Here is a 26675-nt window from a genome sequence, read left to right as displayed (position 1 = left end):
TAACAAAAGTGGAGTTACTCTTTAAGTACCATCAAAATACCATTGATAGCAATCTTAACAAATTCATGACTTTTAGTGAAAAAAAAAAAAAAAAGTAAAAAGTAATTCTTACGGATGCACTTATTTGTGTTGCTTGTGTTTTTAGAGTACCCATCTTGACAGGAGCATGAGTATGAACCAATTGTGTTGGAGCAGATCTGGTCACATGGCTGTTGGCTACATTCATTGATATCTGTAAGACATGATTGTTTTGGCTTGAATATTATAATAATAATGGCCAGTCACTCGTATACATTTACTACATACAGGCAAACCATTCTGCACAAATCCTCTACAGGCCAGACTGGCCTTATTTGACTTGAAAAAAGAGGTGGACATTTGTTTCAGCCATCTCTATACAGTGGTTATTCTTAATCCATGACACAATTTAAAACAATCTATCTATTTTTAATAAATAAATAAAAATAAAAACACAGATATAAAATATAGCAAGGAGTAAAATAAAACAAAAAACAATAATTACTATTGCCATAAGTAATGATAAAACTATGCTTTGCCTGCCTGTACTATATAGCCATGAATAATAAAAAAAAAAAGAACACATATCCCATGAAAAATGGAGTAATATGTTTATGTTATATAACTTACCAATGCACATCCTACCAGACTGTGATGAGTCTGGTGTAAAGCCACTGTTACAACGGCACACAGGGTTTGTAGTTCCAGGATCGATGTAGCATTGACCGTTGGTACATAGCAGGTTGCAAGCAATAATTGCTATTTGAAAGAAGCATTAGAAAACATTAGGAAATTTTACTAGATAGTGTGTAACAAAATAAAAATTTTCTGCGTAGGTTGAAAGACTTTCAGAAAATGTAGTTTATTTCCATCGGCTGCAAATCTAAATATTTTCTACTGTCTTATGGAATAAGCCATTTTAGCCATGAATAAATCTAATTGAGGCAAAAAATTAATTCTAGAATTACTAACTGGAAGCCACAGGATGAGGCACTCCTGACCCTACGATAGGCCATTCACCCTACTTGCATTGTGCTTTGTTGTTCTGTGTGGCTCAATGCAGCCCCAATTAAAGGACAAGGCAAACTGTCTTGAGTCCAAATGTCCTACTTCACACCAATAGGCTGTGTTAATGTAGGTTGCTCGAAAACGGAACATGCTGTGTGTACATTACAATGTGCTGCTAAGTGTCTTTATGTGGAAAAAAAAAAAAAACATATTTGGTTTTTGCTGTGAAAAAAAAAGAAAAACGTGAATGCAATGTGCTAAAAAATGTATTCAACACACAACAACTTAAGAGCATTTGATGTGCATAAAGTGCACTAACTGCGATGCAAGGTGTGTGAATAGGTCTTAAAGAGAACCTGTTACCCTATTTAATTGCTTAAAAAAGAATGCACTGCCTAAAAGCAGATTCTACTAGTTGCCTGTTTTACCTTTGCTACTCAGAAAACTCCATCTTCTTTGAAATTAGTGCTGTGTTCTCTTATGCTGCTTACACACAGAATTTTGGCCAGCAAAAGACCCATGAGAGCTTTTCATCAGAAAATGCGACTGTGTGTATGCTCCATCGGAATTTAGCTGGCCGAATTCCCGGCGGCAACAATTTGAGAGCATGTTCTCAATTTTCCAGACGGAAAAACTTTCTATCGGAAATTCTGATTGTGTGTGCACGGCATTAGGCCCCTTTCACACATACAAGCCCCGTTTGTCTGTTTTGCCTCCATTCGTTGACAGATGAAAAACGGACATCAAAGCATTCTAATGGGAAAACAGATGACAATGAGTGATCATCTATTTTCATCCGTTTACATCGGTTTTCATTGCTTCTGTCAACATCTGTTTTTTTTGAATGGATGAAAGCCCTATTTATCATCCAACAAAAAAATCGATTGGACGAAAAATGGATGTCAGTTTTTAATCTGTTTTTTCATTGGATGTTAGGGGCAACCAGTCACTGGGGTGGTTGTGGCAGAAAAAGGCAGGAGTGCAGTATAGCAGTATACAAAGGCAGTCTGCACTGTCCCCTCCCCACCCTGTGGCTGGCTAATGAAGGAGCAATGGAGCAGATTAATATTATTATACAGGATATATATAGCGTCAACCGTTTGTGCAGAGCTTTACCACATGAGAGCAGACAGTACAGTTGCAATACAATTAAAAAAACAGAAGGATTGATGGACTTATCTCTCTCTCTATTTCTATCTCTCTATCTCCCTCTCTCTCTTTCTCTCACTCTGCTCTCTCCTCCTATGAGCCTTTCTCTAGTTAACACATGAGCACTATAGCACAACTGATTGGTTCCCTATGCTGCTTCTCCCTCTCTCTGTCTAAACTTTCAGAAAGCTGATACCAAATAATATCCAAGTACTTACACTATTTGTAATAAATGCATTTAATATGGTATTATTAAATCAGAATTACATTATTGTGTGCCTTTATATCAGCCTGGAATAAAAAATAAAAAAATACTGTATGTCTCAAGTCATATTAAAATGCAACATACTCACCTTGTGTTGTTATGGCCAGAGTTGTGGAATTTATCCAGGGTGATGTAGACATTAAAGACAAAGAAGCTGTAGATATACTTGTGTATTTAGTGCCTAAAGTAGAAAGTGGTCCATTGGAGGTTGTCATGGGTTTGTATGTTGTCACAGTAGTATTTATAATCCCCACAGAGGTTACTGTAGTTGTGTATCTAGGGGTTGTAGTATTAGTGGTTAATATAGTTGAAGTGGGTTTAATAGTACTGGTAGAGGATGTAGTGGTTAATATAGTTGAAGTAGGTTTAATGGTAGTGGTAGTGGGCGTAGTGGTTGCTTCTGTGGTGCGTGTGGAGATTATAGTACTGGTAGTTTGAGTTGTTGTAGAACTGACAACCTGTGGAGTGGTCTGTTTAGTTGTACTAAAGGTTTCAGAGGTTGCTGTCTTTTCTGTTGTAGATTGAGCTGAACTCGGCACAGAAGTGGTAGTGGTAATGATGCCAGTTGTTCTTGTCTGAGATTGTGTGATAATAGCTGCTGTAGTGCTGTTTTCAGTGGTGATAACTTCAGGCTGAGTAGTAGGATTTATAATTCCCACAGAGGTTACTGTAGTTGTGGGTCTAGGGGTTGTAGTACTAGTGGATAATATGGTTGAAGTAGGGTTAATGGTAGTGGATGTAGCGGTTGCTTCTGTGGTGTGTGTGGAGATTATAGTGGTAGGAATATATGTAGTGGTGATCTGAGTTGTTGTAGAACTGACAACCTGTGGCGTGGTCTGATCAGTTGAACTAAAGATTTCAGGGGTTTTCGTGTTTTCAGTTGTAGATTGAGCTGAACTTGACTCAGACGTGCTACTGGTAATGATGCCAGTTGTTCTTGTCTGAGGTTGTGTGCTGGTGAGAGTAACAACTGCAGAAGGTGTTTCAGGTGTGCTGGTTTCAAGCTCAGATTTAGTTGTTTGTTCTTCAGAAGTACTGGTTTGAGAAGCAAGACTTGTCACTGCAAATGCAGGAATAGTAGTAGTTAGCTGAGGTCCAGCGCTAACACTAGTCTCCCCTGTAATAATAGTCTCTGTAGTTCTGTTTCCAGTGGTGATAACTTCAGGCTGAGTAGTAGGATTTATCATGCTAGTGGTTTGCTCAACAGTGCTTTGTAATGTTGTTACAAGTATTTCTGCTGTTGTTTTTACCTCACTACTACTGATGTTGATGTCAGCATTTGTGGTGGCTGATCTAGGCCTTTCTTCAGTAGTACTGAGTTCATGTGGTATGCTGGTTGTTATAAAAGGCATTCTTTCTTCTGTTGTCTTTTGTTCTAGTTCAGATGTGGCAGTGATGCTGCCAGAGGTTATACTCCTTGTGGTATTTTGTTCTAGCGGCATATTTGTGACTTGACCATTTGATGTAGGATTAACAGTTCTCCCAGAATCTGAACTTATTTCAAATGCAGCGGTGCTAGTTATCGCAGACGTAGAACTTTCTCTTGTAGAGCTTCTTGCAGTATTTGTTGTGCTTATCTCAGGAATGAAACTGGAGGTGGTGCCATCGGTAGGTCCATTGTCAGTTGGGCTTATATCTAGTATTGTGCTAGAAATTATATTAGGGGTACTTCTTTCTCCAGTTGTGTTTGGTTCAGGATTAATAGATGTACTTTGATCAACTGCATTAGTAGTGATGGAATCAAATGTGCTTTCTTCAGTGGTCTGGGATGTCTCAGCAGTTGATGTGTCTATAGGTGTTTTTGTTGTACCTGCAGATGTATCTAGTTCAGTTGCCATACTGGAAGTTATCTCAGTTAAGTCACCAGATGTTGATGGTTTATCTACTGTGCTGGAAGACTTGTCAGCTGTATCAGCAGATGTAGTTGGTTCATTGACTGAGCTGGAACTTTCTCTTGTAGAGCTTTTTTCTGATATGGCACTGCTAGTGACATCCCTTGTAGACATTTCTGTAGATGTGCCTAGGTCTACAGGTAAAGTAGTGATAATATCAGGACTGCTTCTTACATTATTAGTTGTGCTTGTCTCAGGAATGTAACTGGAGGTGGTGCCATCGGTAGGTCCATTGTCAGTTGGGCTTATATCTAGTATTGTGCTAGAAATTATATCAGGGGTACTTCTTTCTCCAGTTGTGTTTGGGTCAGGATTAATAGATGTACTTTGATCAACTGCATTAGTAGTGATGGAATCAATTGTGCTTTCTTCAGTGGTCTGGGATGTCTCAGCAGTTGATGTGTCTATAGGTGTTTTTGTTGTACCTGCAGATGTAGCTAGTTCAGTTGCCATACTGGAAGTTATCTCAGTTAAGTCACCAGATGTTGATGGTTTCTCTACTGTGCTGGATGACTTGTCAGCTGTATCAGCAGATGTAGTTGGTTCATTGACTGAGCTGGAACTTTCTCTTGTAGAGCTTGTTTCTGATATGGCACCGCTAGTGACATCCATTGTAGATAGTTCTGTAGATGTGCCTAGCTCTACAGGTAAAGTAGTGATAACATCCGGACTGCTGCTTACAGTATTTGTTGTGCTTATCTCGGGAATTAAATTGGAGGTGGTGCCATCGGTAGGTCCATTGTCAGTTGGGCTTATATCTAGTATTGTGCTAGAAATCATATCAGGGGTACTTCTTTCTCCAGTTGTGTTTGGTTCAGGATTAATAGATGTACTTTGATCAACTGCATTAGTAGTGATGGAATCAAATGTGCTTTCTTCAGTGGTCTGGGATGTCTCAGCAGTTGATGTGTCTATAGGTGTTTTTGTTGTACCTGCAGATGTAGCTAGTTCAGTTGCCATACTGGAAGTTATCTCAGTTAAGTCACCAGATGTTGATGGTTTCTCTACTGTGCTGGAAGACTTGTCAGCTGTATCAGCAGATGCAGTTGGTTCATTGACTGAGCTTGAACTTTCTCTTGTAGAGGTTTTTTCTGATATGTCACTGCTAGTGACATCCCTTGTAGACACTTCTGTAGATGTGCCTAGGTCTACAGGTAAAGTAGTGATAACATCAGGACTGCTTCTTACAGTATCTATTGTGCTTATCTCAGGAATGAAACTGGAGGTGGTGCCATCGGTAGGTCCATTGTCAGTTGGGCTTATATCTAGTATTGTGCTAGAAATTATATTAGGGGTACTTCTTTCTCCAGTTGTGTTTGGTTCAGGATTAATAGATGTACTTTGATCAACTGCATTAGTAGTGATGGAATCAAATGTGCTTTCTTCAGTGGTCTGGGATGTCTCAGCAGTTGATGTGTCTATAGGTGTTTTTGTTGTACCTGCAGATGTATCTAGTTCAGTTGCCATACTGGAAGTTATCTCAGTAAAGTCACCAGATGTTGATGGTTTCTCTACTGTGCTGGAAGACTTGTCAGCTGCATCAGCAGATGTAGTTGGTTCATTGACTGAGCTGGAACTTTCTCTTGTAGAGCTTGTTTCTGATATGGCACTGCTAGTGACATCCATTGTAGACAGTTCTGTAGATGTGCCTAGCTCTACAGGTAAAGTAGTGATAACATCCGGACTGCTGCTTACAGTATTTGTTGTGCTTATCTCGGGAATTAAATTGGAGGTGGTGCCATCGGTAGGTCCATTGTCAGTTGGGCTTATATCTAGTATTGTGCTAGAAATCATATCAGGGGTACTTCTTTCTCCAGTTGTGTTTGGTTCAGGATTAATAGATGTACTTTGATCAACTGCATTAGTAGTGATGGAATCAAATGTGCTTTCTTCAGTGGTCTGGGATGTCTCAGCAGTTGATGTGTCTATAGGTGTTTTTGTTGTACCTGCAGATGTAGCTAGTTCAGTTGCCATACTGGAAGTTATCTCAGTTAAGTCACCAGATGTTGATGGTTTCTCTACTGTGCTGGAAGACTTGTCAGCTGTATCAGCAGATGCAGTTGGTTCATTGACTGAGCTTGAACTTTCTCTTGTAGAGGTTTTTTCTGATATGTCACTGCTAGTGACATCCCTTGTAGACACTTCTGTAGATGTGCCTAGGTCTACAGGTAAAGTAGTGATAACATCAGGACTGCTTCTTACAGTATCTATTGTGCTTATCTCAGGAATGAAACTGGAGGTGGTGCCATCGGTAGGTCCATTGTCAGTTGGGCTTATATCTAGTATTGTGCTAGAAATTATATCAGGGGTACTTATTTCTCCAGTTGTGTTTGGTTCAGGATTAATAGATGTACTTTGATCAACTGCATTAGAAGTGATGGAATCAAATGTGCTTTCTTCAGTGGTCTGGGATGTCTCAGCAGTTGATGTGTCTATGGGTGTTTTTGTTGTACCTGCAGATGTAGCTAGTTCAGTTGCCATACTGGAAGTTATCTCAGTTAAGTCACCAGATGTTGATGGTTGCTCTACTGTGCTGGGCGACTGGTCAGCTGTATCAGCAGATGTAGTTGGTTCATTGACTGAGCTGGAAGTAACAGATGTGTAGTAATTTGTGGCAGTTAAGTCAGGCGTGTCACTGGTTGTGGTTGATACTCCTGCAGTGAGGGTGGATATGTCAGATTTGTCACCGGTTGTATTTGGCTCCTCTACTGTGTTGCTACTTACATCAGGTGTGTCACTAGTTGTAGAAGCTACTTTTTCTATGCTGGTAGTTATGTCAATTGTTTCGCCAGTTATAGCTGGCCCTTCCGTTCTGGTACTTACATCTGTGGTATCATCAGTTGTGAATGATTCTTTAGCTGTAGTTAAGTTGGATGTTTCCCACATTGTCAAAGCCTCTGATGTGCTAGTACCAGACGTGCCATAGATTGTAAGTGGTACTTCTGTTGCACTGGTAGTTGCTGTCGTTGGTTCTTCTGCTGTGCTGGTAATTATGTCAGGTCCACCGCTTGTGGTCAACTTTTCTGGGCTGGTACTTGTATCAAACATGTCACTACTAGTTGAGACTTCTTTATCAGCTGCATTAGTAATTGTGATAACTGTAGTTGTTTCATTATCTGTACTTCCAGCAGTTGGACTTTCACTACTGATATTATCACTGGTTGATGTAACATCTGTTATGGCAGTCTCTGAATCTACTGTAGAGGAATCTGTTGGATTAGAATCTGTAGTATCTGTTTGTGCAGCAGTAGGATCTAAAAAAAAAAAATGAGGATAAATTAATATTTATACTTTCAGTATTTTGATACTGTCAATATCATTACTGGTCAAGGTATCTTCAGATGTAGATTTTGAATAAATGGATGCCATGGTGGTTCTGTTGGTGGATTCTGCTAGTGAGAATAAGAAAACAGTGACATCATTAGAATGATTTATAAACTGGATCTGATTATGTAATCTTCATTTTTGCCTCTGGATTTGATTTAGATTTGCAACCCTTCTATCTGTTAAAACATTAAATATTTAACTAAATGACAAAAATTTTTTATACTGTTGAGTAAATACTGCATATACTGTATATATTTTTGGGGAACCCGGCTGTGAAGCCCTAAGCTGTCACAGCTGGATTCCCATGGTAGAGATGCCGGGGAGATTGGACACAGGATGAAAACACCGGAGCTGAGCACAGCGCTGGATCATGGGGCTGGTGAGTGGCTGTTAATTAAAAGTCAGCAGCTACAGTTTTTGTAGCTGCTGACTCTTCATTTTTACATAGGACGGACGGGAGCTCCTCTTGGATGAAATTAGCTCCAGTGTTTTAAAGGGTTACCAGCACATTATTTAATTATAACCTATGCTTAACTGAATTGTCATGCTCACCCAGAAGATGTCACTATAGTTTGTGCTGTGCACATACTTACAGCAGAAATACTGTATCTAGTTTATGTTTATAAGGGCTTCAATGGCACATAGAAGAAATAGACACCGTGAAGAGGATCAGCTGAAGACCATACATTTTATGACAAAATTTGGCTTCTGAACATCGAACTTACAGTGGTGTGAAAAAGTGTTTGCCCCCTTCCTCATTTCCTGTTCCTTTGCATGTTTTTCACACTTAAGTGTTTCGGAACATCAAACCAATTTAAACAATAGTCAAGGACAACACAAGTAAACACAAAATGCAATTTGTAAATGAAGGTGTTTATTATTAAAGGTGAAAAAAAATCCAAACCATCATGGCCCTGTGTGAAAAAGTGATTGCCCCCTAAACCTAATAACTGGTTGGGCCACCCTTAGCTGCAACAACTGCAACCAAGCGTTTGCGATAACGTGCAATGAGGCTTTTACAGCGTCCTGGAGGAATTTTGGCCGACTCATCTTTGCAGAATTGTCCTAATTCAGTTACATTAGAGGGTTTTCGAGCATGAACGGCCTTTTTAAGGTCATACCACAACATCTCAATAGGATTCAGGTCAGGACTTTGGCTAGGCCACTCCAAAGTCTTCATTTTGTTTTTCTTCAGCCATTCGGTGGTGGACTTGCTGGTGTGTTTAGGATCATTGTCCTGCTGCAGAACCCAAGTTCGTTTCAGCTTGAGTACACGAACAGATGGTCGGACATTCTCCTTCAGGATCTCTTGGTAAACAGCAGAATTCATAGTTCCTTTTATCACGGCAAGTCTTCCAGGTCCTGAAGCAGCAAAACAGCCCCAGACCATCACACTACCACCACCATATTTTACTGTTGGTATAATGTTCTTTTTATGAAATGCAGTGTTCCTTCTACGCCAGATATACTTGGACACACACCTTCCAAAGAGTTCCACTTTTGTCTTATCGGTCCACAGAATGTTGTCCCAAAAGTCTTGGGGATCATGAAGATGTGTTGTGGAGAAATTGCGACGAGCTTTGATGTTCTTTTTGCTCAGCAGTGGTTTTCTCCTTGGAACTCTGCCATGCAGGCCATTTTTGCCCAGTCTTTTCCTGATGGTGGAGGCATGAACGCTGACCTTAACTGAGGCAAGTGAGGCCTGCAGTTCCTTGGACGTTGTTGTGGGGTCTTTTGTGACCTCTTGGATGAGTCGTCGCTGCGCTCTTGGGGTAATTTTGGGCGGCCGGCCACTCCTGGGAAGGTTCACCACTGTTCCATGTCTTCGCCATTTGTGGATAATGGCTCTCACTGTGGTTCGCTGGATTCCCAAAGCTTTGGAAATGGCTTTATAACCCTTTCCAGACTGATAGATCTCAATTACTTTCTTTCTCAATTGTTCCTGATTTTCTTTGGGTCTCGGCATGATGTGTAGCTTTTAAGGATCTTCTGGTGGACCTTACTGTGTCAAGCAGCTCCTATTTAAGTGATGCCTTGATTGTGAACAGGTGTGGCAATAATCAGGCCTGGGTGTGGCTAGAGAAATTGAACTCAGGTGTGGACAACCACAGTTATAGTATGTTTTAACAAGGGGGGCAATCACTTTTTCACACAGGGCCATGATGGTTTGGATTTTTTTTCACCTTTAATAATAAACACCTTCATTTACAAATTGCATTTTGTGTTTACTTGTGTTGTCCTTGACTATTGTTTAAATTGGTTTAATGTTCCGAAACACTTAAGTGTGACAAACATGCAAAGGAACAGGAAATGAGGAAGGGGGCAAACACTTTTTCACACCACTGTATATGTGCTGCAATGGTCCTGTTAATTTGCCTGGTCAGATTTAGCAGCAACAGTATATGTCAGTTAACTTGACAACGTTAACTCTTGTATCTGAATAATTTGGTATATAATGCTTTTATTTGGTAAACCAATTTAATAAAAAGAGCTGACAAGTGGACAGACACATAAAAAAAGTAGTTTTTAAAACTTGCTAATAAGTTTATTAATTAAACAAGTTTAGTATTTTTAAATACTTTTTATGGAATTACAGTACAGTGTTAAGCAGTAATGTAAGCCTCCAGCCTGCATTATACCATAACTGACAATGATCATGTGATTGGGAAGCACTTTTAATGATTTCTGATAGTTAGTGGGGATATGAGCTGTCAACAACAGCTGACAGCCATACACAGTTTTGGCTGCTAACTGTCAAAGGGGATATAGATGAACATTCTCTCAGAATGGGGCATCATGTAGGGGACAGTGGGTTGGAGATAGGTAAATTTTTTCATTTATTAGTCATGTATTAGTCATTTTTTTCATCTATTACTTCACTGTACTGTATACAGTATATAAACAATGAGTGCAGAACAAGCCAAAACGTCTCAACCATGCATAATTGCCACGTATTTTTTAATAAATATACACAGTTCCTATAAGTGATCACAAAAATAAAGACCCCACACTACAAAATACATATAGTGAATAATATCGGATGATGAATAGATAAGTCAATAAATCTTTTATACAGATCATATCAATCATGTAAAAGTCCACCAATATTATGTGCAAAATGTTATGATGAAGCGTCATAGCACTTCATCATAACATTTTGCATAACATATTAGCCCTGTGAGGCCAAAACCTCTCTGTTTTCTTCATGCTTTTCATTTCCATCTATGCTTTTATTGCAACCATTTTCAACTTGAATACATTTTTCACTTTAACTGCTTCCCGACCGCCTCACGCATACTGCGGCAAAAGGGCACGTACAAGCAGATTAACATACCTGTACGTTGTCCTTTAAGAGCCCGCTGGGAGCTGCGTGACTGCGATCACAGGTCTCATGGACATACCCGCGATCGTCTCGTGGGGAAGAACGGGGAGATGCTAATGTAAACAAACAAACATCTCCCCATTCTGCCTAGTGACACTGTCACTGATCATCTCTCCCTGTAATCGGGAGCGCTGATCAATGACATGTCACACACAGCCCCTCCCCCCCCACAGTTAGAATCACTCCCTAGGACAGACTTAACCCCTACAGCGCCACCTAGTGGTTAACCCGCTTCGCTGCCAGTGACATTTTTACAGTAATCAATGCAGTTTTTTAGCATTGATCTCTGTATTAATACCAATGTGTCCACCTTAATGTCGAAGTCATGATAAATATCACTGATCGCCATCATTACTAGAAAAAAAAAAAAATTATCAATAAAAATGCCGTAAAACTATCCCCTATTTTGTAGACGCTATAACTTTTGCGCAAACCATCAATAATCGCTTTTACCAAAAACATGTAGAAGAATGCATATCGGTCTAAACTGAGGAAAACAAATGTCTTTTTAAATATTTTTTGGGGATATTTATTATAGCAAAAAGTAAAAAATAATGCGTTTTTTTTCAAATTTGACGCTTTTTTTGTTTATAGCGTGAAAAATAAAAACCACAGAGGTGATCAAATACCACCAAAAGAAAGCTCTATTTGTGGGAAAAAAGGGACATTAATTTTGTTTGGGAGCCAAGTCGCTCGTTCGTGCAATTGTCAGTTAAATCGACGCAGTGCTCTGGTCAGCAAGGGGGTAAATTCTTCCCTATGCGTTACGTCATACCACGTGACTTCTTCATGGGGTCCCCATGAAGATTCCCATGAAGAAGTCACGTGGTATGACGTAACGCGTAGGGAGTGGCCGTAGGACGCACCGGAAGTACAGTAGGACTGGCGGAAGACGCCACGCCACCATTTTAACTTCTCTTGCTGTGTGGTTTTTATTCTTTATAATGTGAGAGTCCGATTTTATCACTTTACCAATAAATTGATTACTTTATTTTTAATATACTACACTATTGGAGTCTCCTCTGTCTCTCTCTTCCCCCTCCTCCTCTTTTTTTGAGCTATCCATCACGAATCATCACGTTTGGGTCATCATTACATTATATGAGTTATCATGGCCCTCTAGTGGCTGGATATAGAAATGGTCTTCTATCTGGTACAGTAAAAGGATCCTTCTGATGACTGAATATGAGGAATGAAGTGAGATATTTGCAGAATTTGTGATGAGCCTGAATTTCCTTTTTTAAGGTGAGAGTTGTGTGAGCCCTGGGATTGTTTATCACCGTTTGTCCATCCATTTCTCATTGTTGGTGTTTACGAATATATGGACTATTTCGTTACACTATTGAAATTTTTTACACGTTTTTTTGCACTTAGCAATTTCAGGACTTATTATTTTGGTATATTTTGCGCAGGACTTTATTTTGTATATCACTGTATTTGGTAGTTTGTGTTCACTATCTCGTCTTGCTGCATTTTTGCATTTTTTTTGCACGTGCACTTTCTTATTATATTTTATTGTTTATTTGGTCTTATTGATTTATTTTTAGAGGTATTTATATACCCTATTTTTTCTTCCACGTAGTAGCGCGAAGGTCCTTTCTTTTTTGTATTTTCACCTTTAAAATACACCTTTAAAAACGGATTGCAGAAAACATACATGAGACCAACTATATACACCTCTGGTATATACAACTCCAACCTTCAACTTCAGTACATTACTTGCTTGCAGACTATCTCTCCTCAACACCTCCAACACATCACTTGCTTGCACTTCCCGGACCAGCTAGCACTGATTTGTAGCCTAGGCCTGACACTGACTCAGCCAGGCCTAAGGTAAATTTTTCCTTTGCAGACAGAGACTGCAGGTGCCTTTAGTGTAGATAAAATGGTAGATAGTCCCAGTGCTAGCTGTCCATGTGGCTACTGCTCCCAGTACCACCTCTTTAGGCCCTGCAGCTGCCTCTCTTCACTGCCCGTGCCACCACAGTCCACTCCCTTGGCTCTGCACCCATCTCAAACTGCACTCTCCCAGTCCTCTCAGACATGCCTCCCCAGTCCTCTCCCAACTATGTGTCACTCACCAGCCCTCTTGGCTGCGACCTGTTTTTCCTCTCCTGGACATTGCCTGGCACTGCTCTCCTGCTGTCCTCTCTTTCTCCCGTACCACCTGTCCAGGACACCTCTGTGTGTCATGAGAAGGGTCCTGTCCGCACTTAAGCCCAGACCCAAGGTTACCACCCCCCAGACTGGGGAACTCCACCCCCAGCTGTGCTGACCCTGGGTATTTAAGGAGACCTGCTCCTTGCCCATCCAGATTGGCCAAGGCTCCTCAGAACACTCCAAGCAGCTCCACCTCCCCTCTCCACCTCTCTGTCCAGACAATACCAGAACATTCTGGAAAGAAGTGGGAGGTCTTGGTGATGCTGCCTGTGAGTCACCCAGCTCTACTCTGAATAACTCCCAACTCAGGTCAAAACACGCAAAGCCTTGACTCGCAGTCTCCACTCTAATTCATCTCAAAGGTGTTCTATCAGGTTGAGATCAGGACAGTGTTGCAGGCCAGTCAAGGTTCTCCACCTCAAACTTGCTCATCCACAATATAGTGCCAAACGTATTGGTCCATTCCACCAAATTATTTGGTGGAGGGGGGATTATGATGTGGGGTTGTTTTTTAGGGGTTGGCCCATTAGTTCTAGTGAAGGGGACCCTTAAGGTGGCAGCATACCAAGACATTTTGGACAGTTTCATGCTCCCAACTTTGTGGGAACAGTTTGAGTATGGCCTCTTCCTGTTCCAACATTACTGTGCACCAGTACACAAAGCAAAGCAGAAAAGACATGGATGAGTGAGTTTTGGGGTGAAGGAACTTGAATGGCCTGCACAGAGTCCTGACCTAAATCTGATACAACACCTTTGGGATGAATTACAGCGGAGACTGCAAGCCAGCTCTTCTCCTCCAACATCAGTGCCTGACCTCACAAACACACTTCTGGAAGAATGATCAAACATTCCCATAGAAACACTCCCAAACATTGTGGACAACCTTCCAAGAAAAGATGAACCTGTTATAGCTGCAAAGGGTGGACCAACTCAATATTGAACATTATGGACTAAGACTGGGATGCCATTAAAGTTCATGTGCATGTAAAGGCAGGCGCCCAAATACATATGACAATATAGTGCATATGCGTGTATAGTCACAAAAAAAGTCCTTAAAAATCTGGTGAAATGACCGGAGAAAATACTGTATGTTGCAGGGACTGCACTGATTTAGTGAGTTGGCATGTTGCTACGGTTTAAACCATTTAACCTCTTTGTTAAACTGACAGGGGTTCTAATTCAATTCCACTGTATCAATTCCACTGGATATCACATGAGATAAAATACCAGATGGTTTCATGAGATAAATACCACTTATTTCGAGGAAATGCTGCATGTCTTATTTTAGTAGTGTTTTCTGTGAATGGCAAAAAAACTTTTTGAAAAACGCTATGAGATATTTTACTGCAAATTTTAAAGAGGAAAATACTGCTTTGTGGATGAAGCCCATTGTCGTTTATTCAAATGTTAAATGATAATTTTAATATGGTAGTGAGTTTGACCCTTACTGATCATAGAATTTCTAGAAATTTTTCTAGGAAAAATTATAACAATGATGACTTATTATATTAATATTATTATTATCTCCCAAAGAAATGGTAACTTCTGATTTTCTAGCCTAGTAGCTATTCATTTTCATGAAATAATTTTCATAAAATTTATTTTTTATTTTTTAAATAATCTCTTTTGCGTGAGCAGAATGACTCCCGTGATTATTTTGTCACCCAACGTGTTGAAAAGAAATAACTGTGCTCATGACCGCTGAACTAGATTTTACAGATATTCTTGTTTGCCTTTCTCATAAATCAGTGTCCTTCAAGATATACTGGTTTGAGGTGTATTTGTTCCCATTGTGGGTGTCCTAACCACCGAAGAAGGTTAAATAAACTTGACTCCTCATCCTTGAATAGAGATGTAGTCAACTACAAGAAAGGAATTATCTCATAATAAGTCACACTAAATCCTAATATATATATTTATATAAACACTACTGCTATTATACTAGAATTATGAGTTTCAAACCTTCAAACTCAGTTCTGTTATCCACCTCCAGGCTCCAGTTAAAGCTTTTGATGCTGTTTTAGATTAAAATGCATGAATTCTATTAAAATTTATGCAAAGACAACTTTTTTTTTTCTTGGGGGGGGGGTGTTTGGGGTTTAAACAGGGTAGGTTACTGTCCAAGTAAATGCTTAAGTAAGAACCAAAGTGACTGTATGCTCTATTAGAAGGTTTTCATTAGAATAGTTCTATCCCTTGGGAAGATTTCCCATAATTTCCTGTCCTTGTGACAATGGTCACCAAAGCTGAGATGGTGACTCCTCCCAATAGAGACACCTACCTCCCAACACTATCTGAAATACACTTTAAGTTTGCCCTATGGTTCCCAGTTGTACATAAAATATATGGAATGAATAATGGGATCCTGTTTAATTTAGAAAATATGTTGTGTTTGGAGAGCATTGATTCCGAGCATGCGGGTTTGTACTTTGGACTTTTGTGTGACGGAGTTGTGTACACACAATACGAAAATCTGACAACAGACCGTTGTTCGCTGAAAATTTATTAGCCTGCCATCCAACATTTGTTGGTGGAAAGTTGGACAAAAATTGTCTGATGGAGTGTACTTAGGCTTGATTCACATCTATGCATTTTTAGTGCTTTTTGCATTTTGCAGATTTGCACTACAGTCCATTTAACATGGTTTTCTATGGAACACGTCCTGTAGTGCAAATCTGCAAAATGCAAAAAGCACTAAAACTGCCTAGGTGTGAATCCAGCCTAAGGCTTGATTCACACTAACGCGTTTTTTGATGCATTTTGCATTTTGCAGAAATGCATGGAAATTTTTTAACATGGGTTCCTATGGAACATGTTCACATCAATGCATTTCTGTGCTTCTGCGTTTTTGGAAAAGGTTGGGGACTTTTTTTTATGCAAAATGCAGCGTTTTGCATGTAATAGAAGTCAATGGAATTGCATCAAAAACGCAAGTACCGCCTTTTTACCGCGTTTTTACTGCGATTTTGCCGCAATTTGCGTTTTGTTTTCTTTTTTTTTCACTGTATACATCTGGTTGCTAAGTAACCACAGTGTAAAAAAAAAAAAAGCAAAACACAGCAAAATCGCGGCAAAATTGCAGTAAAAACGTGTGTCCAAAAACGCGACAAGCGCCGCGAAAAGCACAGCAAAAACGCTCAAAAGCAACATGCGTAGATGTGAATCCAAACCTAAGGCTGGGTTCACACTGCTGCGGTGACGAGATCGGATGTGATTCGCACTGCACTGCAGTGCAAATCACATCAGATCTCTGTGCGATGCGAGTTCAGCCATACAGATAGTATGGCCGAATTAGCATCGCATCCAGCCCAAACTCCCACAGGACCCTTTTTTTGGTCCGCAGCAGAATCGGATTGCATGGGTGTTCACACCATGCGATCCAATTCCTGTCCAAGTTTGCAGATCGCACTGCGATATGCAAACTGATCTGGGGGTGTCATTAACTTTTCACTGACATTCCCAGCAGTTCGCATAGGGCAGTGTGAACTGCTGCTGGGAGGCATGCGATGAGGGAACCCGCAGCGGATTCGCAGAACCAAACTATGTTTAATACCCTATAGTTTCCACTGTACACCACATGCTATACCTTGTTTAAACAGCAAAGCTAACTAATGACTAAGAGATTAAAGTCAACCTATAAAAATAGCCTGAATTCATTTCCTACATCTGGCACAAGTATACAGTATTTTCTGTATGTTCTTTCTTTATCTGTTTCTCACTTGGAGATTTCTTTCCCTAATTAGCTTTAAGTTGGTGTTAAATGGAATGATTTCATTGGAATGATAAAATTTTACAAAAATTACAAGATCCCAATCACGGACGCCCCCCCCCTTCTTTCTCTTTGCTCCCATCCCCCAAGAAACCCTCCCTAAACTCCTACCACAAAAGCAGTATAGCCTGCCACGACGCATGAACCATCACAGCTCGCACTCCCTCCATCCAATTTTTCACCCTGTATCCTGGAACCACCCCGCTACGTACCCCTAAGTTAAGAAAACGGCAAGGCTCACAATTCCCAGCAGACTTCACTCCATGCACTGTGGGTAACTAACCCCAATTTACACTTCAACTCCACCACTGTCAAAAGAAAAAAACAATGGGGCACATTAAAAATTCAGGAAAGCAATCACACCCACCCAACGTCTAATGGTTAATTATACACTCCACACTATGTTTAATGGTTACCTCTTCATTTTTTTTACCCCTTTTTAGTTCCCCCAATAATTTCTGAAGCTACAAAGCCCGCAATGTTCGATAAGCCAAGGTCCCAAGGGATTCATATAATTTCTGTACTGTTATGTTATACAACAACTATACTTTGCCTTATTATACTGGTTGAATGTCTCATCAACATGACTAATGTATTGTAATGCTCCAATATACTTCAATAATCTTTGTTGGAAAAAAAAAAAGAAAAAAAAATTACAAAAATGTATGACAATTTTATCAGAATGATTGTTCACAAACAAAATAAAACTTTTTTTTTTTACCATTTTATGTCAGGGTAATGTGTCATTGTTTCAGTCCATTTACATTCTGAACAGTAGCACTTTCATTTTCATTTAAATTATTGCACTGTAATTTACCTTTTTTTTAAATTCATTATAATGGCATTTTCTGATAACTATCATGCAAGCGAATGATTTTGTAACAAGTGGTGAAACTTTTTTGACCAGTCTCTCATTTCTGTTGGTTATAAGAAATCATTTTGTTAATTTCCTTAATGTTCATCAAACTTTTGTAATATTTTTGCAGGATCTTCTGAAATTCTGGTACATACGTGACCAGTCTAATCCTAAAGTACACTGTTTCTGCTCAGAAGGTATGTGTGACTATATACAGGGTGATTATTGAGCAGATTCAGGTTCAGTCTGTAGACCCAGGCAGGTTGAAAAAGAAACTGTCAGCTCCTGGGAAATTCCCCCACCAGAATACTCCAATCAGCGCTCTCCACCATTGGCTGAGAGCTGGCTTTCCTGCATGCTCATCTGACAGAAGCCGGCCAAACAGGCTGAATGTAGAATAATTCAATTTTTTTTAACCGGCCGATGTCCACCGACATTCGAACCTCGTATACAGGGCTTTAAGCTAAGTAAAAGGTGAACACAACTCTCATCTGCACTAGGTGTCCTCAGAGATATCAAGGAGTATACACCATCCTAGACAATGCGAGATGAGCTCTGGGATCTAGTGTGTCACCCAATGGTGACATCTGTGCAAGGGTAGTACTTTACCCTTTCCTTTGCTATCAATGTCCCTGCAAAATAATGAGCATTTCTTTTAGTATAAAGTGCTTGTTAACATCCTTTGCGACATCAGATACAACCTGATTAAAGCCAGAGATGTTGCAAGATGGATTGCTATATACTTTCCATGAAAAGCCCTATGGATTGGGTACTTGTTCCATTTTAAAACTATTCCAAAGTGTAAAATAAGCTTAATGCACTGTTAGAACATAAAATGAAACATGTAATTGTCCCTGCATTGTGAAATCATTTTAGTAGAGTCACCCATGGCAGTCTACACAACACTTGTGTTATTCCAACAATCAATTAAAGCCAGCAATATAAAAAAAAAAATTCACAATATTATTGCATATATTATTTCATGAATAGACTCCCTGCAGAGGGGGTTATGGCCAGCTCAGTGGATTGCTTTAAGAAAGGCCTGGACTATTTCCTAAGTGTACATAATATAACGGGGTACTAACATTTATAGGTAAAGTTGATCCGGGGAAAATCCGATTGCCTCTCGGGGGATCAGGAAGGAATTTTTTCCCCTGCTATAGCAAATTGGATCATGCTCTGCTGGGGTTTTTTGCCTTCCTCTGGATCAACTGTGGGTATAGAATTGGGTATATGGGCTGGTATGATAATTATATATATATATATATATTTTTTTTTTTGTGGTTGAACTGGATGGACGTGTGTCTTTTTTCAACCTGACTAACTATGTAACTATGTAACTATCTGCTTGCTTAGTTAAGCTGTTATCACAGACAGACTTCAGTGACACAACTCAGTTGTGCACTGTTTATTTAAACTGTATTCACTGATAGACTTCGGAGACACAATAGAAGTTTTACTGTCTTGCCCTGGGCTAAGTCTGTGTAAAAGCCAGAAGAGCTGGTCCGTTAGCTTAGTACCATGAAAATGCTATGGTAGCTAAACACCTGTTAAGAATGTAGATGTGTGCATTGTAGACAGTACAAAGGTTCATGCATCACCTAATGGGATAGTGGTAAAAAAATGACTAGTAATAAGGACTAGATTTGGCTGCTTTACTCATTACACTGTTGACTCTAGAGGTAAGCCTGGTACACACTGACAGATTATTTTTTTTTCATTCAACTCAGCAGTCTGGACAAAAAAATATGAGTAGCTTGCGAGGAGCTCTCTGTACTATATATGCATATTAGTACAGCGACCTCCCCACTGAGCTATTGTGTTCTGCCCCCCGCCAGAACACACCGGTCTGCGCTTACAGCCAGTGGCCAATACCAGCTGATATTCAGCACGTGTGCACTAGGCTGTAATTGATATGTATAATAAAAGCCTTAGAGACCACAAAACAAATCCAGAGGTAATGATGTATGATTTACTAACTACAGAATGTTGCATTGGAATACACAATATCGTACAAAGAAAGGAAAAAGGAAAAAAAAAAAACAGGATCATCTTTTCTTGCACGTAACTGCATTCAACTTCCTCTGTTATGTGAACAGTCTCCCCAGTCCTTCAGTAAATCAGCCACAAGGCTGGATTACTAAAGAACCTACATAGGGACTAATATTTAGCCTAGCCCTTGTTCACTTTGAAACATTGAGCATATTTCAATCTCTAACCACGCAATGGTGGTTATTTCCGAAAGGCAAATCCACTTTGCACTGAAAGTGCACTTGGAAGTGCAGTCACTATAAGTGCAGTCACTATAAATCAAGCTCTGCTGATTTTATCATCCAATCATGTGCAAGCTAAAATGCTGTTTTTTATTTTCCTTGGATGTCCCCCTCGGATCTACAGCCACTGCACTTCCAAGTGCACTTTCAGTGCAAAGTGGATTTTCCTTTAGTAAATAACCCCCAAGGCACTTTTTGAAAAAAAAAACAACAAAAAAAAAACAATCTAGCCAAACTTAGCTGACAATTATAAAAACTTTTACATTCTAAATGTATGTATGCACATTCCTCTGTCTTGCACCACAACATAAATATGAATGCATAGGTAACTTACTCATTCCTGTTTTAAGTTGGACCTAGCAGTACCTTTGAATATTAGGATTCTGCTTGCACATCCAATCTTCCCCTGATGCTTATTATAAGCTTACACCCAAAATACAGCAGAGCAGCGAGGTGTCAGCTAACATCTGCATCAGTTGAAACCAACAGCAAATCAGCAAAAAACGGTCAGCTCTTTGGATTTTCCAGGTTCTGTCTTATGATTGAATCATGACAGGACTGCTGCAAAAGTTGTTTTCACTACTTGAGAAGCAAGGTTATAGCAGAACTTCAGCATAAACATGTTTTTAATAGCTTTGGAAAGAACAGAGAAGAGCGAGAACCTCTGCCAGGTTTTTATTGCTGTGTTCTAGTTGGGGAGTTTTCTGCTACCTTCTGTTTAGGGAATACTGGTCACTAAAAAGAAATTGAGTCAATAAACCTAGAGGGGACAGACAGTAAACAAAACAGAGGCTCTCAACCTTCCTTGCTCTATTCAAAACTATTTTGGACTAAAAAAACTAAAAAATTAATTGAATGAAAAAAATGAAAACATTTTTAAAGATAGTATAATTGCAAGCTGCTGACATTATTCAAAATGTTACTATTATCATTTACCGCATTAATAATTAGTAATTTTGTGTTAAAAAACAATTCACACAAAGATAAATGTGATAAATGTTCTTACCACTCAAAGCCAAGATACAGCAGATAACATAAATCCACAGAATTTGTTTGCCCATTTTTTCTTTGTAGTTCTCTTGCTTCCTTATCAGAACATCATTCTAAAATAGAGTCCTTGACTTCTCGAGAACAGGTGTCAGTCTGCTACTGTCTCTCCCACACTGATTCTCCTTACTTTGTATGAAGGGAGGAGACACAGGTACTTCTCATTGTCCATCCCATTTTTACAGCCTCCAAACACCTTGCTTGCTAGCCAGCACATTTTCCATTAACTCACCCATTGCTGTGACAAATTATACTAATATGAAAACAATTATAGAGAAATTGGACTTAATATATATATATATAAACATGTGTTTCATCTTGATATGCCTTAAAACATACTAAATGAAATGCAGTGCCATTATACAATTAATCTATTTTTATTATAATTATTCAAAAGCTTAATGAACACATTGATCTCCCAGGGTCCCAAAACCCCCTACATGGCTTATATATCTAAGAACTACTTATTGGATTGAAAATCAAATTATCCTCACATCTTCAAGCTGATATCTGCAGAGGGTTGGGGCAATTTATGAACATCTCTCAGATTATACATCTGTTTCTTTAGGAGATAAATAGAAGTTGATAGATCTACAAAATCTTAATGATATATTCAGAAAACTGCATACATTAGGCAATAATATGCACAACTAGTTTATAATGTCTAAATTTACAATTTGATTCATACACTCCACCACCTAGGCACCAAGTCCATTATCATCCCATAATTGGGGGGAAGGGTGGGTGCATGGAGCATAAGAGTATCTAGAGCAGCCATTCTCAACCAGGGTTCCGTGGAACCCTGGGGTTCCTCCAGAGGTTGCTAGGGGTTCCTTTAGCTGTGGCTGAAGAATCACCTTTTTGATGGTGCCTACAGAGTTCAAGGTTCAGCATCACTTAGCAAAGCCAGCAACATGGCACAAAATATATTTTTAGCTGTCTTTAAGGGTGGCATTCTGAGCACCATTTTAAGAGGAACATTCTTCCTATTGACCACCAGTATTAGAAAGGAGTTCATCAAGACTTGAAAATCCTTTTTAGGGTTCCTCTAGGGTTAAAAGATTGAGAAAGCCTGATCTAGAGGGTCAATACCCTTTATAAATATATTGTACGTTACATCTATGTATAAGGCAGATCATACAAAGCCCTCATATTGTATAAGTCCAAGGATGTAACATCAATATCTCTCTCAGTATTTATTAATAGCAAAACCAAAGTGGCACAACGGATCTATAATCAAAGAACTATAGTACTGTATAACTCTTTCAGAAAGTGAGCCAGTATAAATAAATTATAGATATAGACCTTGTATGATGGATATTAGATAGTTAGGTAAACTCTTGCCTTATGTGTGCAGTTTTCTGATAATATTGTTAATTTGTAGACCTATAACCTCTGATTTATCTCCCGAAGAAGAAAAAATATAATCCAAAAAATGCATTGAGATATTGACATACAGTAGAAAATGTGAAGGCAATAAAACTTTCAACCCAATATGCAATTCTTAAATTATATACATATGTGAATAAATGTAGGTTTGTTGGTAAATTTTTCCATAATTTTTGCTAATAAATCTTTTTCAGCATTACTATAAAGCTATCTAATAAAATGGATTAAATTATATTATTATGGTTTATTTTCAGTTTATTTTTTCCACTTCAAACACTGATTTACTGGAAATGGAAAGAATGTTCTTACTTGTCAGCTACAACGCCTCACTGCTTTTTTCATGTAACAGGTCTGAAAAAAATTGTAATTTCAATATTTTCAATGAAATAGAGAAGCCTCTTCATCCCTTAGCAGTGTTTGGGGTAAACCTCGTAAACCCTTATATCATCCCGCATATTATTATTATCATCCTTTATTTAGAAAGTGCTGTGCATGAAATAATGAAAGGTTGCAAGTTAAGATGGGTACATATGGATCGAAATTTGGCTGGTTCGGCAGGGACTGGCTGAATTTTGATCTGTGCATGGCCCTATCTTTTCGTTCTGTCGAATGATCATGCTGGAAAACTTTCATCAATTGGTGGTTTTAGCTGATGATCAATGTATTCTGATAGCATATGTACCCAGCTTTACAGCCTCCAGACAAAACAGGTACAGAAAAAAATAGGACCCTACCAGTACAAGCTTACAATGCAAGAAGTGAGCAAATAATAGATACAATAATCATTAATTGCGGTTGGCTTCCAGTAAATTCTGCTTTTGTTTTTCAAGACATCATTCCTGGTAATGGATTTAAAGTGATTGTAAAGTCAAAAGTTTTTTTTTATCTTAATGTATTCTATGCATTACAATAAAAAGGATTCCCTGTGCAGCAGCCTCCCCCAGCACCCCTGATACTAACCTGAGCCCCATCTCAATCCAGCGATGTCTACAAGTAAATCAGTCATTGGGGACTCTGCCTCCTGATTGGATGAGACACAGCAGTGGTGACATTGTCTCCCACTGCTATCAATAAAACTCAGTTAGCCAATCAGGAGAAAATGGGGGCAGGCCGACCTGCAGCTCCGTGTCTGAATGGATAGACAGAGCTGCAGCTTAGCTTGGGTGCTCCCATAGCAAGCTACTTTCTGTGGGGGCACATGACAGGAGGGGGTGGTGGGGAAGGAGCTCCAGCCAGGGACACAAGAAGAGGAGGATCTCGGCTGCTCTGTGCAAAATCCCTGCACAGAGTAGGTAACTACACCATGTTATTTTAATAGAACAAAACAAGTCTTTACAATCACTTTAATTTGAGGATCTTTACATATAAGAATACTGTGAAAAAAATAGCACACCTGTTCCCCATTCAGAAAGATTGGTAGTTTTGCTTTTAATTTGATCATGGAATACTTATTATTACTATTGTTGTTGTTCTTATTCGTTTCCATATGTTTTTACATTGGAGACATGCAATAATTAGAATAAAGAACTTAAAAAACAAGTTTTATACAATCCTCTTCTACAAACATGCATTCTACTATGCTATAAGGAAAATGCTTTAACAGAAACCTTGTCACTGTGCAAGTAAAGCTTTTTGATTCCCCCATTATCTGATGACACACTGCTACTTCAGAGATAAAGGATCACCATACTCAGGGTTATTTTTCATAAAATTTAACCTGGATTTTAAACTTTCACATTATTAGTATGGTGTATGAAATATAATGAAATATAAAAACATAAAATTTGTGATCATTTTATATGACTTAGGGCTCATGCACACTGCAGCTCAAAGAAACTCAAGATAACGGCTCCTACGGGCTTTTGAGCTTTTTTGAGCTATTATTTTTTTCTGCCTGGAAAATGCACACTATGGCTTTTTTTGGAGCTTACATGCAGAAAACCTCCCCACCAAACTCACACTTTTGAGAAGAGCTTTTGAGCTGAAAATATGCCTAAGAAGCTTGAAAACACACATGCACAAAAAAAAAGAATAGGAAAATGAGCTAAGGGTTTGTGAAAAAAAAAAAACTTTTATGTTAAAGAAGCTCAAATAAGCTCAATAAAAATGTGCAAAAGAGCCCAAAAAAGTACACATTTCTTCAAGCTGATATAAAAGCTCATAAATGTAAAAGCAGCTTTTTTTGAGCTGCAGTGTGCATGAGCCCTTATTGATCTAAAAAGAGATACATGTATCTTAACAGTGTCCCCTTTCGATACATTTATTATATTTACTATTGTTTCCACTGATGAATAAATTCTTCATTTTCTTCCAGAGTTGCAAGCACAGCTAGAATTATGGTAATTTAATGTTTCCCACTTTACCAAAGCATTAAGTAAAGACAAGACTAGGGATGAGCTTCGTGTTCGAGTCGAACGTACGTTCGACTCGAACGTACGTTCGACTCGAACATTGGCTGTTCGGCCGTTCGGCGAATTCCGAACGTTTGGGCCGTTCGCGTCAAAATTCGAGTGACGCGCGCGCGGACCACAATGCACTGCGGTGGCGCAGTGCATTGCTGCCCCATGATTGGCCAAGCATGCACTGTGACCCCGCATGCTTGGCCAATCGCAGCGCCGGCAGCGAGGAGAGCCATGATTGGCCACAGGCATCCTGCCTGTGGCCAATCATAGATCAGGCTGTGTAGTGCACGCCCCACACTATATAAGGCCGCCTTTGAGGCGGCTTCGTGTAGTGTGTTACTTAGCATCTGAAGCAGTGGGTGTTCTGTGTATATTCAACACAGTACACACCAATCGTTTTTGGCTGATTTCCTATCTTGCTGCTGTGTAGTGGTTGTTGTCTGTGCCCTGACTGCAGTATACACCACTATATTCACCTCACCTATATAGCTAGTGATCTAGCTTTAACCACTTAACAACTGCCCATTGCCGATTAACGGCTTCAGGGCGGTTGTTTAACTCTGAGAGGCCGTTAATTAACGGCCTCCCAGAATTCTGCTCTCGCGTGCCCCGAGGTGTGCGCACTCGAGAGCATCCGTGACCGCCGGGTCGCATCACGGATCACGGTAAACGGCCGCTCATAGCGGCCGTTTACCACGTGATTGCTCCGTCAAATGACGGAGTGATCACTTGGAAACAAACCGGCGTCATGTTATGACGCCTGTTCCTCCCTCCCCTCTCTGTACCGATCGGTACAGCGGAGGGGAAAGAGATCGGTGTCAGCAGCGATGTGGGCTGCATCTGCAGTGCCCACATCGCTGCTCACCGAATTTAACCCCTCAATTCCCTGCCAATACTCTGCAATACCAGTGCATACTCTGCAGTACCCTGCCATTACTCTGCAGTACCCCGCCATTACTCTGCAGTGCAGTACCCTGCCATTACTCTGCAGTGCAGTACCCTGCCATTACTCTGCAGTACCCCCCATTACTCTGCAGTAACCCCCATTACTCTGCAGTACCCCCCAATACTCTGCAGTACCCGCCATTACTCTGCAGTACCCGCCATTACTCTGCAGTACCCCCAATACTCTGCAGTACCCTGCCATTACTCTGCAGTGCAGTACCCTGCCATTACTCTGCAGTACCCCCAATACTCTGCAGTACCCTGCCATTACTCTGCAGTACCCCCAATACTCTGCAGTACCCTGCCATTACTCTGCAGTGCAGTACCCTGCCATTACTCTGCAGTACCCCCAATACTCTGCAGTACCCTGCCATTACTCTGCAGTACCCCCAATACTCTGCAGTACCCAGCCATTACTCTGCAGTGCAGTACCCTGCCATTACTCTGCAGTACCCCCAATACTCTGCAGTACCCTGCCATTACTCTGTAGTACCCCCCAATACTCTGCAGTACCCTGCTATTACTCTGTAGTACCCCGCCAATACTCTGTAATACCCTGCCATAAATTGCCATACCCAGCCATACTCAGAGATACCCAGCCATACTCGGTGATACCCTGAAATACCCAGCCATAGACACCCCCCACCCCTCACCGCCCTCCGGTGCTTCTACCAACTCGCCAGTACGATCAAAGCCAGAATCTTTTTTTTATTTTTTATTTCAGGCTTCCCAGCCTAGAGGTGAGATGTGGGGTCATATTGACCCCCCAGATTTCACTGTAAAGAGGACCTGT

The 26675-nt window shown here is 39.9% G+C and overlaps 1 protein-coding gene across 10 annotated transcripts in view; it reads right to left on the bottom strand.

The window, feature by feature from the left end:
• Window positions 1-21274, bottom strand: part of LOC143988215 (uncharacterized) — a 191110-nt gene extending 169836 nt beyond the window's left edge. For all 10 annotated transcript variants that reach the window (XM_077487602.1, XM_077487607.1, XM_077487608.1 and 7 more), the window contains exons 1-4: window positions 21106-21274; window positions 2529-7586; window positions 649-777; window positions 113-232 (exon numbers count right to left, since the gene is read on the bottom strand). In XM_077487602.1, coding sequence (XP_077343728.1) covers window positions 113-232; window positions 649-777; window positions 2529-7586; window positions 21106-21160 — 5362 coding nt within the window. In that variant the 5' untranslated portion in view covers window positions 21161-21274. The remainder of the gene's footprint in view (window positions 1-112; window positions 233-648; window positions 778-2528; window positions 7587-21105) is intronic.
• Window positions 21275-26675: the final 5401 nt, after the last annotated feature.

This window comes from Lithobates pipiens, unplaced genomic scaffold, assembly GCF_037356315.1.
Source record: "Lithobates pipiens isolate NorthernLeopardFrog02 unplaced genomic scaffold, aLitPip1_a1.2 Scaffold_18, whole genome shotgun sequence".
In the NCBI taxonomy this organism is placed as follows: Eukaryota; Metazoa; Chordata; class Amphibia; order Anura; family Ranidae; genus Lithobates; species Lithobates pipiens.
Note: the sequence above shows the minus strand (reverse complement) of the source record. Positions and strands in the feature narration are given on the sequence as shown.